Source organism: Ptychodera flava, chromosome 7, assembly GCF_041260155.1.
Source record: "Ptychodera flava strain L36383 chromosome 7, AS_Pfla_20210202, whole genome shotgun sequence".
In the NCBI taxonomy this organism is placed as follows: Eukaryota; Metazoa; Hemichordata; class Enteropneusta; family Ptychoderidae; genus Ptychodera; species Ptychodera flava.
Window position 1 is genome coordinate 46,348,116 of NC_091934.1, and position 20,051 is coordinate 46,368,166.

Genomic DNA, 20,051 nt, shown 5'->3' on the forward strand with positions numbered 1-20,051 from the left:
CAAATTAGAACATCTAAAAGCCCCATATCTACGTAATTAATATTTGGAGAGTATCCATGGCGATGATCAACTCATATTAATTAGTAATGACATTCATTCAAGGACTTTCAACACTTGAAAGTTCAGACGAGTCCAACGTAAAATTAAAACAAAATTATTTATCATGGTAATTTGGTTAAATCCCAAGGTACTGCACTCTATGAAGAACAGGTTGGCAGATGTTTGTCATGAGTCTTGAAGCATCCAATTATTGATACGCTTGAATGTAAAAATCGCGCCTCGAAATTGGAAGATTTAAACATTTGCTCAAACTTTCGTAACGGAAATTTTAAACCGTTCACTTTAAGAAGCAACAGTCAAAATCAGGGGGAACGTACAAATTTTGGTCCCTGAATAAAATTACCTAAAATTTATTGATATTTAAAAATGAGTGGCCACCATCACTATGTTCACTCTATGCATAAAATTAATTTTTAAATTTTTAACAAAAGCAACACGATTTCACTTAAAGTGTGACAAAATCACATTAAAATTAAAGGTAATGTCATTTTCATAATATTTTGCAAATAAATTCTTTAATATAGTATCATTTTTAAAATGAAACAAAAAGTAGGAGTCACCGTATCCCTTTCCATGGAAATTGGATCTGAATAGGGCTCCCTCAGATATGGAAAAATGTCAATTTCAAAATACAATTGATACTGCCGACAACATTGTCAAAAAATGATAATAAAAATAAATATCAGTATGATGGGGAAGTAAAGGTTCCATTGTTAGCACCCCATACTTTCTACTAAAAAGTCAAATTCTTGGAAACTCATTAATTGAAATATAACTGTGCTCTTAGGCCAAAGTAATTAAATTCTTTGTTTTGTGTCCACTCTAAATGGGAAAAGGTACGCGTTTAAGCGGCTGAAAAACACACATAAGAAAATTAACACAATGTAATTTGATTGCAGCAAATAAAAAATTGTAACAAAATTTTAGTTCAGAAAAGCTAAGCGGTTATGTCCTAAAATTTCCTATTCAAATACACTGTGTGTGTTTTTCATGAAAACCTTATAAACCTAAGCGGGTTGGGACGCAAAACAAAGAATTTAATTACTTTGGCCTTATCATTTAGCAAAATTAAAAACATGACTCCAACTTACTGAACTGCATCGTGTTAACTATTTATTCCATAAACGTTTGCTTGTCTTCAAGAATTCATCCCCCTCGTATTAGCGCTGTTTTCATCGGAGAATCTGAGCAATGTGCGCATACCCCCCCTATCCCGGCATTCCTTGTGCTCTGTGCTCGCAGAACGATTTTCACATACGAATCATTTCATCGCAAGAAATCGACAGTTAGACTGTAGGAATTTCCTAGTAACAGTCTAGGACCAGTCCCTGCTGCAGGCCAGCTTTTGCGGCCAGTAGTTTCTGTAACCTTGCAGAACCGCATTGGCATGGCCCGGTCTGACAGTACCAAACTCTGTACGTTCAAGTATTTCTGAACGAATCCGATGTTATTCTGTCAGACACGCAGCTCTCTAAGGTGCTGAATCTGTGGATCCTATGCAGCGTCTGCAGTACATCTCGGTAACAGTTTTAAATCTGAGCACAAGTTGTTTACAATCATGCCATGTAGCAACTGATACGTCCATTAAATTTGTCCTCAATGATAACTTTTAGAAAGCTCAAGGGATGAAAAATATTTTCGCCAAGTCTATGCGAAAATAGGCAATTTCGGCACATCACATGAGAATGAAAGATACGATTTTATCATTTGACGCTCAAAATACCTCAAGACAAAATCAGATAGTGAAGACATGAATATTATTTCATCAAAATACTGTAAAAACCGAATGAGTCTTCGATTTCTCGCGTTGTTCATCAAACCAAGCAAATTAGCATTTGACCACAGAAAAATTAAACAAAGTGTCGTCACTTTCAAAATATTTCTTTTTCAATGTGACTTCCTTAACTTATCCTTTTGTTAAACCTGTAAGAAAGAATAGCAAATGAAAACTTTTTCTTATTGCCTACTTTCAATTCAGTTGAAGGAGCGCACACTGGATAGTCCTCGACCTTGACCAAGAACAATGGCCATTTGTTCTCTTTGCATGAATAATCATCTGTATATCGCAATCAAGCAACAAATTAGCTTGGCATCAATCAGGGATCCTTAGTCCCGAAACTTATAGTATACAAAACATCTGGATAGTAGAGATAATTCAGAAAGTTTCCGGATACTATAGAGTATAATGCTTCATGCTTGAAATTTTAGATATATATCGATAATGCCATTTCTGTTAAAATATCAATTTCAGCGATTACTTTTATTCTGGTATATCCCTAAGGAGTGGAAATAAAGAAACTGCCCAATTACTTCCAGCGTTGCATATCCCTCAGGAGTGTATAGAAAAGAAACTGCCAAAGCACTTCAAGCGTTGCATATCCCTCGGGAGTGTATAGAAAAGAAACTGCCAAAGCACTTCAAGCGTTGCATATCCCTCGGGAGTGGATAGAAAAGAAACTGCCCAATCACTTCAAGCGTTGCATATCCCTCAGGAGTGTATAGAAAAGAAACTGCCCAATCACTTCAAGCGTTGCATATCCCTCAGGAGTGTATAGAAAAGAAACTGCCCAATCACTTCAAGCGTTGCCATCCTTAGGAGTGGATAGAAAAGAAACTGCCCAATCACTTCAAGCGTTGCATATCCCTCAGGAGTGGATAGAAAAGAAACTGCCCAATCACTTCAAGCGTTGCATATCCCTCAGGAGTGGATAGAAAAGAAACTGCCCAATCACTTCAAGCGTTGCATATCCCTCAGGAGTGGATAGAAAAGAAACTGACCAAACGCTTCAAGGGTTGTATATCGATGTTTTTATTTCTTGAATCTGGCATTAATTGTCAGTTCCTCATGTGATTCTCCACAAAACGATGGTTTGTGGTATACAGTGTTATCATATTGCACCTACAGAATTCAGTCCCACACCGCAAGCGTCTACAGGGTTTCTTCTGTGATACGCCAAGATAGCGTGTCGTTCTCCTCGCTGTGATTCGCCGAGATAGCGTGTCGTTCTCCTCGCTGAAATCAGGTCACCCTTGTCTCTTTATCTACTTAGTTGTGTTTTTCTTTTCTAGGACATATGTTGCCGCTGGTTGTGCTTTCAAAACTGACGTCTGGTAATCTTTACCTCGGTGAATTCAAGTTGTTCTGCCGATGGACGTGTTTCAGTATGCCATTACACTTCGTTCAAATTGTTAAGACTCCGTATAGTTTTTCCCATTTTCTTTTAAATCTTGCTTTCCTGTCCCCAAGACAGCTTGAAAGATTTGATAACTTTACACTGCGTTGTCAATGGCTACAGAATAATTCCTCTGACGAAATCTTCTGTTTTTTAAATGCATGTGATGTCAAGGTGTCCCCAATATACACGTCGGCTGCATTTTGTGTACGTCCTAAATCTTCCATCGAAGGTTATTAAAATTTGATAGCTCACTTAGAAATTTTCTCTTTCTCGTTTTAGTAACTTTGCCTAAAAGGGAGATTCGACAGAATAAATAAATAATAAATAAATAAATGAATGAATAAAAAAGAAATTCATAAATAAATACATAAATAAATAAATACAACAGTAAAACCTGTTAATTCAATGTGAATAATTTCAATTACTGTTTCATAGGTGATGTATGCTCGGTTGTTCGAAATTTCTGGCAGTCGCCAATGTCACACCTAGCGCATCCTTCATAATCCAAACTTTGATTTCCAATTTTACAACACTCATGTTCTGAAATAAATATTGTCGCTTATTTGGCCACGTGAATTATCTAACGTTAGTCGTCGCTTTTACAATAAGGAGTTTTTTAGGTTTTTCACGTAACAGGCTAACGTGCCTTCTGAAAATGTATGCTGTAAAGTGATACATGCATGACGTCCCTCATGATAGATAACAGTTTCAAGTTTCTTTAAGCAAGTCATTAGCGGAATGTCGAATCTGAAGAAAGCTATACTTAATCGTCTTTGATTTACAAAAACCATTTAGTTTTCTTAGAGAGCGTCCCATATTTATCAAAATGGACCCCTACAACTATCATGATTAAAAACAAAAATCAGTATAGACCCATTATGCTACATTCCACCCGATCGAAGTTAAAAACGTTTGTTTTCGATTTTCATTTACACATCGGGAACGCGAAATCGAGTAGCTCCGAGAGCGCTGGTTGGATTGCCCTGAGGCAACTCATGGGAAAGGCGGTATGTCCACAGGTTACATGAGTACATGCACGGAAAGGGATAGAAGATATGAAATCAAGGGCTGTGTAATATGACTTCTCAGCGGTTGAATTGCTATCACGCAGACAGCATAATTGAAACAGCCTACAAGATCACAATTTCAAGGTCACTTAATCAGTGAATATACAATATACTCTTGCCGATGAGAATTACCAGGATGCGTTGATAAAATACTGATGTTAAGCAAACATGCTGACTTTTTCGACACATAATACAGGCAAGGAATCAGAAAATGTCTGTAGTTAAGGTTATGTGCGCCTCGAAAGTGAAAGATTTAAAGTTTTGCTCAAACTTTCCTCAATGAAACTTTCGACCATGCTCTTCCCAAAGCAAGATTAAAAATCAGGGGTCATCTTGCAGACTTTGGTACTAGAGAGACATTACCTATGATTTCCCGATATTTGAAATTCAAAATGGCCGCAATCCCTTTGCTAACTCTATGGGGAAAATATTATTTTCGATTTTCGAAAAACTAAGACGGTGAACTTTTATTTCATCAAGAGCTTTGACATGAGCACCCACACGTGGTAGGTCAGAAGAGAATTGATAAAATTGGAAAGCCCGAATTTCTGCCCCGAGGTGCGTTCTACCTCAAACCATGGAGGTCTCTACTACCTCCATGCTCAAACCAAAGGTCCCGTCGAAAACGAGGCTCTATGGTTAAAAAGAGGAATAATAATAATAATTATTATTTCTTACACGCACTACACATACGTCTCAGTGCGATTTACATATTTAAAAGAAACAAACAAATACTAAAAACCAGCAATGGCAATAAAAGAAAAACGAAAATAAACAATGTCAAAATCTGTCAGCACCTGTACCATTCTCGTACAATAAACAAAAGACGGTGACAAAAATTTAAAAAGTTAATTCATTATAAAAATGAAATAAAACAAAAGACGGTGATAAAAAAATATGAAAGCAGTAGAATAAATTAAAAGTCCCAGTTAAAAGAGGAGCACGCTATTTTCATGTATTTTTACAACATGTGCAAAGAAAACACATTCACAGATAATGAGTTTTGCTTCTTTGTCTGAAGAAGTCAGATGTAAACGTAGGCATATTGCTTTCACACAGTTCTAGTTCTCAAAGGGTTTAGAGGTTAAATAGCCTGTCTTTCATTTTTTTTCAATAAGCCAGTTTAGTGTACCATTTTCAATCTTAAGTCTTAATCATCCTGGAAGGTGACCATTGTGATACAGGAACTAGCTCACCCTGTCCTTATCCTGGAAGGTGACCATTGTGATACAGGAACTAGCACACCCTGTCATTATCCTGGAAGGTGACCATTGTGATACAGGAACTAGCACACCCTGTCCTTATCCTGGAAGGTGACCATTGTGATACAGGAACTAGCACACCCTGTCCTTATCCTGGAAGGTGACCATTGTGATACAGGAACTAGCACACCCTGTCATTATCCTGGAAGGTGACCATTGTGATACAGGAACTAGCACACCCTGTCATTATCCTGGAAGATGACCATTGTGTTACAGGAACTAGCACACCCTGTCCTTATCCTGGAAGGTGACCATTGTGATACAGGAACTAGCACACCCTGTCCTTATCCTGGAAGGTGACCATTGTGATACAGGAACTAGCACACCCTGTCATAATCCTGGAAGGTGACCATTGTGATACAGGAACTAGCACACCCTGTCCTTATCCTGGAAGGTGACCATTGTGATACAGGAACTAGCACACCCTGTCATTATCCTGGAAGGTGACCATTGTGATACAGGAACTAGCACACCCTGTCATTATCCTGTCAAGGACAATAATTAAAGATCCATTTAATTTCACGCTGAAGCATGTTTGTGAAAAGACTGGGGACCTTGCTATGGATAGCAGATCACGAGTGATTGAGTTATTGATTAAGGCAATTTCTGACGGTGAGAATCCATTATGCGTACCTTGCTGTTGTGCTAGTATCTCGGGAATATGTTGATTGAATGGTATCTAAGGAATATGTTGATTGATTGGTAACGAAATGGACAACAAGAATAAGGAGTGTCAGATCCAAAATCCAATAATCTTAGAAGTATATTTACGAGTTCAAGTATATCGCTGATAAATTAAGTAGTTTTTTTTTCCAAAGTACAGATTCGCCTTTTGCTGCCGCTGACATATATTTGAACAAATTTGTCTTTTACTCCTTTGCTTGTTACTGCAACTTGTTGTCCAATCATTGGTACGGTTTGTATCATATCACTGGTGCTAACGAGGAACTACTTTGCTTTTCCCCAGAGTGTCAATTTCGAAAGTCTTTCAAAAACTTGGGGCAGTAAATATTTATTTCTGCATATTAATCATGAAACTAAAGACCTATAGTTTACAACTTCGATAAAGTTCAAAAAGGTTTGTGTTTCATTGGTTCCAGGAACTTGCTGTAAAAACCTTCATTTCCTCTATGCATCTCTACTGAACAACATACAACTGAATTCCCGATTTTCACAAACACAAGTAAAAGCTTCGTTTTCCCATGAGTCTAAAACAGTCTACACAAGTTATAGATTGAATAATTGTAAGACTTTGAGAATGGAATATCTCTTAGCTAAAATAAATGTTTTTATATGCTTGTGCGCACCTAGAAAGCCTTAGACTTTGGCTTAAACTTTCTGCAAGCAAACTTTAAACAGTTTCCTTTCCAAATCAACAATAAAACTCAAGGGTCATCCGATAAAATGTGGTACAGTAAAAACAAATTACCCTATAAAACGGACCTTTGAAATTCAAAATGGCTTCCATTTCAGTGTAGAGAAAAAAAATTTTAGATTTCTAAAAACTTAGCAGGTGAAAACTTGATTCTCTCCACGAGATTCAAAATGAGGCTCCCAAAGTAGTTGACCAAAACCATGTCATATACGTTTGAAAGTCTAAATGTCTGCCCCTGTGGCGAATACTAGCCGTAGATTTTCTTGCTTGATACTTGCCTTGTACCACGTTGACGCCAGTTGATTTCCTATATTTCATAATTGTAAAATGGTTACTTCTTATTGCACTTAGGCCTAAGTTATTTCAAAACTTTCGCGAGGCAGATTGTGATTATGGAAGCTCTTGTACGATGACAGATTACTAAGATTAAACTCTTGTTTCCTATTGAATTGCTACACTGTTTGATAAATATCTAATACTATGTTTTCCCGGTCATGTGTATTACTCATATTCTCTAAGGAAATTCTATGGTTTCTGGCGCACTCTGTTCCCTTTTATTTCCCGTACTTGTCCAACGGTCCATGTGTGATCACTTTTGCTTTATTTTCCATGTATCCCCCGAATCATCCTAAATTTTCCATGGTATTCCTTGTATGAAAGACATTAAGTGCAGAATTCATGTAAACGCGCTAAGTCTAAAACTTGGAAATAAAATTGAAAAGTAATCACACTTGTGAAAATTGAAGTCACCCTTAAAGGTATACTGTCACCTGTTCCAGATTTGCCACAGTTACCATGAAAAGAGAAAATCTAACCAATCACAGATTTTAAGCGGGTGGCCGCTTTTAAAAACAGCGCGCCCACATGGGCATTTGAATACCAAGGGACGCCCCTTCGACCATATATGGGCATATTTAGATTACAAGTGACTGTACATCTTTAAGCCGTTAACAGTAATTTTCGCTACATTTAACCAAATCAGCATTGGATACTAAGGAGCATTTTGCCCGTATACAATATTGTAGAATTTTCATTCGTTTGAAAACCCAAAAGCTGCGAATTTCATGCATTATTTCCGTAATTTTATTTCCTAACCAAAGTTGGTTTATGTAAATGTGCTAATTAAAGGACGTGTGCAGAAGTATCGCTGCTCGCTGATTTGGACCACGGCTACACGTTTTGACAGGCTGAATAATAAACGAGTGCCACACCCATAAAAGTACAAAACCACAATATTTCCTGCACATACACTTCGTGATCGTACCAGAAATTAGCTATTTACCTATATGCACAACACTGAATGGCCAACATTTTATTGTTGTAATCTTTATTTTATTTTTAATAATTAATTACCTTTTTAAAATTTTTATCACCGTCTTTTGTTTATTGTACGAGAACAGTACAGGTGTTGACAGATTTTGACATTGTTATTTTCGTTTTTCTTTTATTGCCATTGCTGGTATTTAGTATTTGTTTGTTTCTTTTAAAATATGTAAATCGCACTGAGACGTATGTGTATAGTGCGTGTAAGAAATAAATATTATATTATTATTATTTATTCTCTCTGTCATATGATCAGTTTTTGAAAATGGCGAGAAATCTAAAATGGTGTTAAAACGTTTGCATTTACATGCAACTTTCGACACTTATGACAGTGTTATACACTCTTTCAGTCTTGAGTTTAATGTGTCTTATTCAAAGAAAAGTGTTGAAAAATTGAGGGTATTTTGAGATCGGTTCATTACACATTCGCATCTATTGGGGCTTTAATGATCTTAAACTCGCTTTAAGGTAGCTAAAGCCATGAAATTGAAAAGACTTAAATTTTTGCTCACATTTTTCCTCAAGTAAACTTACAGCCATTCTGTTTCGTAGTCAAGAATAAACATTTGAGGTGACCGTGCAAACTTTGGTACTAGAGAAACAAATTACGTATCCAATACTTAGAGATATTTGAATTCAATACTGCCACCATTTTTGTGTTATCTCTGTGGGAATATAGAATTCCCGATTTTCACAAAACTAAGCCGCTGAATATTCTATTTACACCATAAGCTTCAAACAGAGTCCTCATAAGTGGTAAGCCAAGAGTCCGACTATCTGTCAAAAGGCGCATTCTATCTTCACTTGCTATTTGTAAATACAATCCCTCAACAACGATAGTGAATATATGTACACTAAAGTACACGTTTCTAACCATCTAATCAATTATTAACACCTGTTTCATTTCAAAAGCTGATTGAATAATTAAAAAGCGCCTTTTCACTGCTCGTGATGGTCGCTTAATGAAAATTTAAAGGCACTCGTTTTCATTATATTCTATTTTTTGAGTTTGCTGAGGAACAACTTTTCCAGTCAACACAGGGTGGAAAAGTAATCATTATCGTGAAGACTGTTTCACTCTAAATATTTAAGCCTGTATGAAATAACATATTAAATTATTGACTTTCCAAGAGCTTGACAAATTCTGTATTGAATGGTATCTTGTTTTTACTATAGCGGAAAAGAATCCAATTATTAAATCATGTCGTTCTAGGAAAATGATACCCCAACATTTCCCATGTCGATATCTCTTATCACCATGACTACTGTAAGGGCAAGGTTACGATACGTTCGAAGCATCTGATAGACGATAAAGACTACCGATCAATGTCTGTCTGTCTGTCTGTCTCCCCTTCATGTTATTTATTGTTTACGATAACTCGAGACGAGGAGTTGACATTTTATGTCACGTGATGCCATTGTGCACAAGTTCGGAAGGGGGTATCTGATTGGTAAATGGATACCATTTACAAAAAGTTAAGGAGTCTGTAACTAAGGCTAATTTCTGCCTGATTGGCTGTTTGGAAATGATTCAGTAAGGGCAATGAGTTTCAGCCGTCCATTTGGCTACAGATTCCTTTGTAGCCGTAGAGTTGCGCCCTCAATCCCACTCTTCGGTATATTTGTCGTACATGTCCTTCACATCAGAATCACTTGAGTAAAAAAAAATGTGCTGTTGCGAGAACCCGACCTACTCAATTTTTTTGACTGTCGACCCTCAACGTTTTAGAGCTACGTAAGCACGGAAGTAAAAAAAAAGAAGAAAAAACCGTAAAATCACGTGTTCGATACCTGGCATTTGATTTTTGCTTGAACGAGGACGTGTTTATGTGTTTATTCTTTTTATATGTATAACACGTTTTTCTGGAAATGTTGTGGCCAGTGTTTGATCGCCCTGGACCCCTGAAAATTGCATATTTAAAAATAAAAACATTTTGGAAAAAAAAGTCCATGCCGACCTACCTACCCTATTTTTGAAAAACCATGTTATCGGAACAGCACAATTTATTACTTTTTTCGCCATATCATGCGCTTGAAACATTCTGTCAGAAACAACTACTTTTTTCCCAAACAGGTACAAAATGCACTACAACGTCTATAGTCAGTCATTCAAACAAATTTGACAGCATTACGCCTGTACTGAGTTCCATTGGTTAAAGTTATACTGTCACCTATTCCAATTTTGCAACAGTTACCATGGAAAGAGAAAATCTAACCAATCACAATTTTAAGCGGATGGCTACTTTTAAAAAACAGCGCCCTCACATGGGTATTTTGAATACCAAGGAACGCCCCATTGACCATATATGGGCATATTTAGATTACAGTTGACTGTATACCTTTCAGTCACATTTGCACATGCGTTCGAAATGGCAATAATCCCTTCGATTCTGTCTCGACTGACAAGTTTTGTTTGATTCTGTCTCATACCAAAATTTAGTAGGAGTACACGCTAGAAAGTCTGTTATTTTGGAAACTTGTTTTGTTGTTCATAATATATTTCTGGTTTTGCGTTATTCGTACACTTTTGAATGAATCGAGTGGGATTTAAAGACCCTGTCTTTCCACTTCATTTATCAAGTTTCATCTTCATCAACTGAGCTCGTAGCTTGTAAGGATTATTTCTACAATAATTCCCACATTTGAGAGTTTTGAAATTGAGTCATGATTTTTACGATATGATCTTTTGATCGATTTTAACTTAAAGAACTGTCTTGGTTGTGCAAACAGCATTAACGTTTTTGTTAATCGCTTTTCAGTAATCACATCGTGGTTCTGGGACATCGGGAGTCGAATCGGTTTTCCATGAAATGCGATTGCATTTCAGGAATTTGGGAGTTAAGCTGGTAATCTCCCTTACGCATATAACACCGAGCAACGCCGACCATTGCCAAACAATGCCGACCAATGCCGAAGTTGGTCGATTGGAGTCATATTTCAATACATTGCCATGACTAACAGCTTTTAATCTTGTTTTGTATAGCAAGGGATTATAGACATACATGTAACACAGTACGTGTACACAGCAGTACAGGGCTGAAGATTAGTGGGTATGTACAATAATCGCTAAAACCGATATTGTCTACGGATGGGTCACACATAGTTGCCTAAGGGGAAACTGTTATTTCACGTCCAAAGATTCAAGTTGCCATTCACTGTCACTCATTCAGTCTGGACTTTTACAATTTTAAGGATAGAATGTCACTCTATTCGGCTCATCCGAACATCGTCGGCGTCTTTGCTTGGATAGTAATTCATAATAGAGGGTTTAATATAAGTGGTGTTATTGATTTTGGAAAGCAGAAAGCTGCATGAACTTCTTAAATTGCATACAAAGATTCGAAGAAAAACAGACTAATTTGATAGGAACAACATTCCTCGTTAACTCAGTGTGGTCTTTATTAAACTAATCTACAGAAAGTCTATTAAGATCGATTTTGTAAGCGGCGTGCCAGTCAGGACATAAGTTAAGGAGACTGCGGTCTCTCAGCACTAATAATACAATGTGGAACATTTCTATACGGACACAAAATGCAATCACAGAGGACTTTTAAGTCACTGCTCATGTTTTCCCTTCGTCGACGTCAAATACCTACATATTTATAAAAAATCTATACGGTGCGCCAGGGAAATTATAAATCAAAGCGCTTATCATGTATTCTTTTATTAAAATTCAGATTTATGTGAGAGAGAGAGAGAGAGAGAGAGAGAGAGAGAGAGAGAGAGAGAGAGAGAGAGAGATAGAAGAGACAACAGACAGACAGAGGCGCAGCAAAATTGCGTTATTGCCTCAAAAAAGGAAGAGATGTTAAGCAAAGGTCTGTTAAATGCTAAAATAACAAGGTTAAATAAGCGCTTAAACTTAGGCAACACTTGTGGAACCGTGACAACTAACGTGTAAATACAAAATAACCAAAAAGGAGGAATATAGTAAAAACATTACTGCCCAAACAAGGAACTATGTACCCTGGAGGCAGGAGACCATTTACCCAATGCAAGCCATAATATCTTCGAATTACCAAATATTTGTTACTCTAAGGCGCCCCTGAATTCCAGGAAGGAATAAAGTTGGAATCGTGCCAACTTCATTAAACGATGACAGCTAACATTCTCCTTGAGGGCGTCAAATGTGTACTTTACATTTCAGCAGTATGCAAATAACTTTTGGAGCAATTTCACTTTCAGTTGTCGCGAACGCGCCGGTAGACCATGCATTCGCATGATGCACCGCACTGAATCATTCCTTTGAAAGTGCCAAAATTTTTACCAAAACATGTCGAAATTTCAGGTTTAGAAACAACAGGTGTATTATGGAAACATAATTATTTACGGTTGTAGGCGGCGACTAGCCAGTCATGACGCCGTGACGTAAATGACTCTCCTACTTCTTGTCAAATGCGCCATACATCTCTCTCTCGTTCATCAATGACTGTTGTGAACAAATGTACTTATACGCAGGAAAATGGATCCATTTTCCATTAGTAATTACCAACTCTCAGAACTGTGGTGATGACAGGTCTAATAGTTTCGCAAACACATTCAGTTTACACGGATATACATCGAAGAGTGATATAACTTGTAAGGAAGCATTGAGGCTTTTAAGCTGTGTAGACTTGTACATATTCAGGATTAAAAGTCTGACTATATTTGGCGAGTTTCTATAAACTTCATAAAATTTGGCGATAGCTCGCGGGTCGCCGACAGCAGCAAGGGGCTTGCTAATACGCGTGCGTCACTGCATTACGATAAGGCAATATTTTTGGCCACATTGTCGCCATATTTTTGCAATCCCATAATGCTTGTCAGTGCGTAACGGCATGACTCAATTTTGTTAACTTTGGTAAAGATTTGCAAGCGATCAAGTTGACAAGTTACTGAGAACAATTTACAATTTAAAACTAAATAAAAAAAGAAACTAATTATTTGGTGGGATAAAATATACAACATCCTTCCTTATCTGCACCGTCACAGCTGCACGAGCTTATTGGCTCAGCCCTATAATTAAAATTTGTGTACACAAAAGTAATTGCATTAATGCTTTTGCTCGATGAAATGCCTATATTGCCATATTGCCATTCTTTATGGTTTCTGTGACTTTTGATTCGCAACATTATCTTTCTAGTCATGCGACATTTCTGCGGACTAGTGAAAATTGGAACGCTTGGTTGTAACCCTTTGAGCGCTGCAATTTTTCCCACCAAAATTTTTATGTGCAACATTTTACCAATTTTGTGAATTTTTCTGTAATTTTTTTGACAATTTTGGATCAAATGAACATCACATTTTATTAGCTTCAGATGTTTAACAAAATTTTAGCAATATTTAGGAAAAAGTTGACTGGTGTATATTTTGATATAGGCGACAAAAAACTGACTTTGCCGCTCAAAGGGTTTTAATCAGAAAAGCAGTTGATCGGTACTATAAATACTAAGGTACTCTGAAAGAATTAATACACGTTTTGTAGTGGGACAAAATAAGTAAACACAACTGGCAACAAAACAATTTTGATGACTAATGATAATAATTAATATTTATTGTGTTCGTAGAGAATAAACTACGTTTTTGCTCATGCACAAAGTATGTATGTTGATATATTCAGTTACATGAGACACGTATGGAAATAGACATCTTCAAAATGGTAAATATGTAATTTTACCCAGAAATTGATGACTTGTCTACAATGTCAATTAATACCAAGAGTCTGAGAACACACAAAGGACAAACAGGATTACACAATATAACTATTATCGACAATGAGAAAAATATAACTATTAAAATCTGTACCATAATCTGCTTTAAAGAAATCATAACAAACGATCAGACTGATGTATCTTCCAAACGAAAAATGAAGAATTTTGTCTTCTTGATGATACGAGGACAACGCTCCTTGGATCCAATTTTGCTGTAAAAGCTTCCCTCACTTCCGTTCAAAGTTTATATCGCTGTACAGGATGGCACAAATTAGAAGCACGGCGTCCATTCAGTCCAAAGATGATATGAGAAACTATATAGAGACGGTGTCAACATTGGCTAGCGTTTCATTACAATGGATCTTTTCAACAGTTGCTGCATACAGGGCGACGTTCTTTCCAATTAGAACATATTAAGTGCAATGACACTACATCGTTATAATTCAAAATGCGTCAAAATGGAACAGTGAATAACCAATTCACCAGGAATAAATGAAAAATTTTTGGATCAATATCGTCTTTCAATACAGAAGAGTTAGCGAAAATTTCTTTGCCTTCGGAATTCTCGTTCTCGAAAAATTCTACATAAGTAATTTGTGCAGAAATGCAAAGCCTTTCAAAATACTGAATGTTAATGTGAATAAGTAGCCCTTGGCAAGCTGATAAATGTCTTTCCATTTTCATTTCAGAATGAATAAATCAAAGAGTGGACGAAAATTTAATGGATCGAGTCACAGAGTGTTCCTAATCTAGAACTCTCACTCATGTAATTTTAATTTCAATAGAATTTTATCTCTGTAATTAGGGCGCTGTGGTTCCCATATACGGAAACACTGACTTGAGTACCCTTTGTTTGCTGTGCAAACATGTATCCATAAGCTGTAAGTTTTTACTACGAGTTACACCGCTATAGTGATCAACTTTAGCTTTTCTAAGTTCACTGACAGCAAGTTATAAAAGCCGTGAAATTATCTGTATCCTCAATCATCGGCTGTGGTTCACTTTCTAGCTCCACACATCTTTGATTCTGTTGAATCTTTGTGCTCGCTGTCAGTGGTGGAGTACCTGAAAATCTGGTGTACTAAAGAATTTCAAGAACGAGCAGGTCAAAGCGAAAACATCAAGTACCTAACAACATTAAATACATTGATATAAGTGGTCTCACATGTGGTTAGAAATAATACATAAACTTATTTCATATGCTCTGCATCAGAATAATATTCTCAAAAAACAAACACAGGGAAAAAGTTGATGAAAATTAAGAACGCAAATACCTATCGATAATGCAAGTAAAATTAAAGCATTTCTAGATGATACAAAGAAATATTAAAGTCACGTGTTCATTACACTTACATTTTTAGTAAAGACAATTCTATAATATAACTATTTGCCAAGGGAATGTTAAAATGGCGCTTGTATTTTACCCATCGAAACATCTCCATCTAACATTATATAAAAAATATCACCAAGGTGTTTACAAACAACACAAGTAGTTATCTATCTTATAAGTAGGTTAAGTTTGTTGACCACATTATTTATGATTTGAAAATGTCCCTGGTTTCCTATTGAAAAGGAGCTGATATGTCTTGGTTGACTCCATGGACATAAAGCTTACGTTTAATACTAAAATTCAGACGGGTTCAAAGGTCAACAGAGTGGAATCTGTCTAACATTTACTGAAGAATTGGTGGAGTAATGTTTGTTACAGCAGTAACACTAATCTTATGCATTGGTTTTGGACATATCACACCGAGCATGAATTTTACTGATGATTTCCGGATTTTGGCACAGTAGTAATCCTTCAGGGTGGGACCAGTAATAGCACGCATCCGATTTTGGAAAAAACCCATAAACCAAAACCCCAAACCAAAACCAAAAACCGCAAAGTCGTTTTTCTGTAATACTGTTAAAGTCCCTATTGTAGAAGGTAAAATTATCATTCATCCGTAATTTCAATGGGGTTTCGACTCGACATTTCTTTCATAGCTGAGTTGTCGCCAATGCTGTTCGCTTTGATGCTGTAGATACGTTTCCTTGCCTTGTCACGCTGCCGCTTTCGGCAGAGTAAATTCCGGCATTCTTCGCGAAAATTTGGGTTGAAAAATGAGTAAATGATGGGATTCATACAGCTATTGGCGAAAGGAAGTAACAAACCAACATTATTTACCATGGGGTCTACATAATCCTGTATAGGATATGCTAAAGCCAGATTATACGTACTCAACAGGACGTAACTCAAGAAATACGCTATGAAAACTATCATCAGAGTGCGTGCTACTTTCCAATGTGCGTAGTCAAATTTTGAATTCGAACTTCTTTCATGGCTGTTCCTTCTGCCGACAGGGTTTTTCATTCGCTTCCGGACCTCCATGATTATTATAATGTTTAAAATAACCGTAACGATTGACGGAATGTAGAAAAGCACCAGGTTGTAATAGAAGGCTTTGAAATGTGCAAACCAGGGCACGTCAGGCATGTCGAATTTACATGCGAAGGCGAGTTTTCCACTGTACGTATCTCCAATATCATTACTTCTGTAGAAAGTCTGCAAAGAACAGCAAACAAATAGAGGAGTCATCTCTCTGTGGCGAATTTCGAAAGTCTGTAATGTTACGTATTTTTTACGGGCCAACAAAATACTTTGTACGTGGCTTTGGTGTACTTTTATCCCAGATCATGTTTCTTCAAGAGATTTTGCGAGCTACAAACAATAGTTACGTGGGTTTGTTTACTTCAAGAAGAATAGCAAATCTTATATGGGTTTTGCCCAGACTTCATTTTACCATCAATCCGCGTTTTCAGGTTAACTATTTCTGTGTTCCAATGTCAAAAGCTGATTTACATTTTGTCTATACTGTGAGGTTAGGCAATTTTTTGTAAGAATTATATTATTTGCAAATGAAAGTTCGAAATGTGTAAAGCAGCAAGCCGTGTTTACGCAGAACAAGATATTCTGAAAACATCTTTGGATTTCGAAGGGCCGAAAAACTATAATTATTGATTATTTTTTCAATGTTTTACAGTTTTTTTGTCCTATTCCCATAATCATGGCGATATATATATATATATATATATATATATATATATATATATATATACAGCTTGTCAACTCAGCCTGTACATCTGTAAACTGCATTGTCATTATTTACAAGTAAATTCTGGTCCGGATTAAAATTCAAAGGCAGAACGTAACAGTGCATTGTACTTGCATAGACGCTGTAGTGATTAGATAACTAGTGGGTGTTTCAACTTGCTTTGGGGCAATACAAGAATTTGAAAATGATATACAGTGTACAGAAAAAATGAAAAAATCATCAAAAGTTACATCCGTACTTGAAGATAGTATTGTGAGTCTAAATTGCCGAGATTTGGTGTTCACGAAAGAAACATATATTTATGGTCATTTTAAAGTGATTCACGGTGTTAAGAGATTGTGAATCATGATGATAACGGTACCTTGAACATCAACAGTGTTGGTGATGCTGCCGCCAACGACAGAATCCAGAGAATGATGATAATGAAGACGGTTCTCTTCAGAGTAAAACTAATCCTGAATTTCACTGGGTGGCATATCGCAAAATATCGATCAATTGCTATGGCGACCATTGTCGATACTGTGATATTGAAGCCGACGTAACGAAAGTATCGATGGGCCCTACAGTTGTGGTCGGTTCCCCACAATATCGGCCAGGTATCACGGTAAAATTCAGTGATGTGAAAAACCACCACACTTAACGCCAGAAGGTCACCTATGAAAACGACAAAGTTAAGTGAATGACAATAATTGAAAAGTAATGTGAAATAATTATTAAGAATAGATTCAGAACTCTGCTTCATATTTTGATAAAAATTAAGTTATCCAACTTCGATTGAAATATTGACGGCAGTTCGATTTGTGAGATCGCTTGTCAGGTATTTGCGTCATCTTGCGGGCTCGGCTTTTTGTTTGTTTTTTTGACAGACCATCACCAATGGTAACGCAGTAAAATTTCACAGGTGGCAGCTTGGCTTCATTACATTCATCAGAAGGCAGAAATAGTATAAATCGCAGCCAAAATAGCTGATCTGAGCTCTTTCAAACCACTATTGATGATTCTGGTTCCAGACTGAAGTTGTACATACATACATACATAATAAACACCTATTGCCTGGTCATTAGGGCTATAGCGACCGTCTATTACCCCGAGGGGCCGTGTATTACCAGAAACACATCGCTATTTCCCGAGGCCGTAGGCCGAGGGGTAAGCGATGTGTTTCTGGTAACACACGGCCACGAGGGGTAATAGACGAGCGCTATAGCCCGAATAAAGACCAGGCTATAGGTGTTTTATAACACACCACATGCTCATGTTGTATTGTTATATAGTTGTTAATGTGTTTTGATATTTTGCACCGCAACAATCCATTGTGACAAGTTTACTGGGCGATGTTTCCACAGCGCTTTCAGTTGTACGTGGTACCACTTTCTTTCAAAAAATATTCTAAGCATACCTAGCGACATCCTTAGTTGCACCTTAATCTTTTCCGTCGATGAGCTATTCAAGCTCCTACGCTGTTGGAATGTTGGAAAATGTTGGAAAATCTGTTTTAGAGAATGTGTCGTCACCTATCCCGGACGCACATCACCTATTAGTCACCCGCCATTGTTGCAAAGCCGCAGACGACACTACGGTCACGTGACCGGACACTTTTCCAAATTTGGTCAGAACTATTTCCCTAGGGAAATGGCTTTTCAAAAAATACCCTCTGACGTCACTTTTGTCAATATGGTGGGGACTAGCCGTATCTATTTTCTCGTCACGTGACGTATTCTGGCGAATCGCGACACAGAATGAGCAGGTGGCGTGTTATAACAATATTTATAGAGCGCCTAGTATCCATCAGGGATGCTCACTGGCGCTTAACAGAATTAATCACAATTAAAGCTCTCTTAAATAGGTAGTTTTTGAGTCTAGACTTAAAGCTTTCTACAGTTGGAGCACGGGAGTTGTGTAGAATAATCTTATTCACTTATTGTCATTATTGTCTTAGTTCAAATGTGCACATTAGCATCTGCCTCCTGTCTTTCCAGTGTATTTCCTCCTTTTAAATCAATTATGCAATTTTTAAATCAAATATCTTTTTAGGCACATGTAACCTTATTATTTGAATGTTTAAGATTCAAATATGTAATTCATTTTGCATAATCAGGAACAAAATGGATCTTTAGAAATAAGCCACTAATCGATTGTTGGAGAGAGAGAGAGAGAGAGAGAGAGAGAGAGAGAGAGAGAGAGAGAGAGAGAGAGAGAGAGAGAGAGAGAGAGAGAGAGAGCATTAACAAATGTCCGATCGAACTGCAATCATATTGTGTGACATAATCGTATCATAGCTATTTGTGCACAAGGATAATGTAATTGTTTGAGGAATACTTGTACAAACAATTTGCCTTATAATAATTTTATAACTGCTTTCGGCGGCTATCATACAGAATTCCTTTTGTGTCCATGACAAACAGTGTATATCAAAATAGGAATGAGTATCGGTGGTTTAAAACAAACATTACCTGCGGCTAAATTCAATATGTAGAGTGACGAATTGTGTTGACGAGATCTTTTTTGTGAATACACCGCCACAACAAAAAAGTTACCGATGAAGCCGACGACACATACTGTTGTTAGGTAAGGCACTTCATAGCCAAGAATTCCAAAACTAGTCTCGTTTTGGAATAGAGATGTCTGGTTCCAAATGGCATCGCTATATGGAGTGACGTTCAAATCTGGAATAGCTGGCGTCAGCGTTGATCCATTAGTTCCAGACAACTGCTCACTTTTCTGGCTGACCGTCTGGTTTACTATTGTAACGGTATCAGTGGTTAAGTTCGACATCATCTCTGCAACGCTATCAAAAGGAGGACTAAGTTGGTCTATATCTCATGTTTTCGTAACGACTGTCGCCGAATTAATTTATTAGCATCTGAAAAGACGTTCAATATCTAATTATCAAGACAAAACACTCGAACGCCCTAGGGGCCGTCTATAGTATAAATGAGGCACGACCTACGTTTAAGCTTGCCCCACACGAGATTAAAGAAGCTGAGCAAACAGCATGGAATGAAA

The 20,051-nt window shown here is 37.1% G+C and overlaps 1 protein-coding gene across 1 annotated transcript; it reads right to left on the reverse strand.

The window, feature by feature from the left end:
* Positions 1 to 13,769: 13,769 nt before the first annotated feature.
* LOC139136260 (delta-type opioid receptor-like) lies at positions 13,770 to 19,844 on the reverse strand. The gene is made up of 3 exons (XM_070703987.1): positions 19,499 to 19,844; positions 17,410 to 17,702; positions 13,770 to 16,498 (listed from the first exon to the last, which is right to left on the reverse strand). Exons 1-3 carry the CDS (start codon positions 19,821 to 19,823, stop codon positions 15,890 to 15,892), a joined length of 1,227 nt encoding a protein of 408 aa, XP_070560088.1. The 5' UTR covers positions 19,824 to 19,844; the 3' UTR covers positions 13,770 to 15,889.
* Between the last annotated feature and the right edge of the window lie 207 nt (positions 19,845 to 20,051).

Coding starts and splice junctions, on each gene's coding strand:
- LOC139136260 (XM_070703987.1), bottom strand. CDS start 19,823: ATGATGTCGAACTTAACCACTGATACCGTTACAATAGTAAACCAGACG. Junction 17,703..19,498: donor CATATTGAATTTAGCCGCAG/GTAATGTTTGTT, acceptor TCGTTTTCATAG/GTGACCTTCTGGCGTTAAGT. Junction 16,499..17,409: donor CAACACTGTTGATGTTCAAG/GTACCGTTATCA, acceptor TGTTCTTTGCAG/ACTTTCTACAGAAGTAATGA.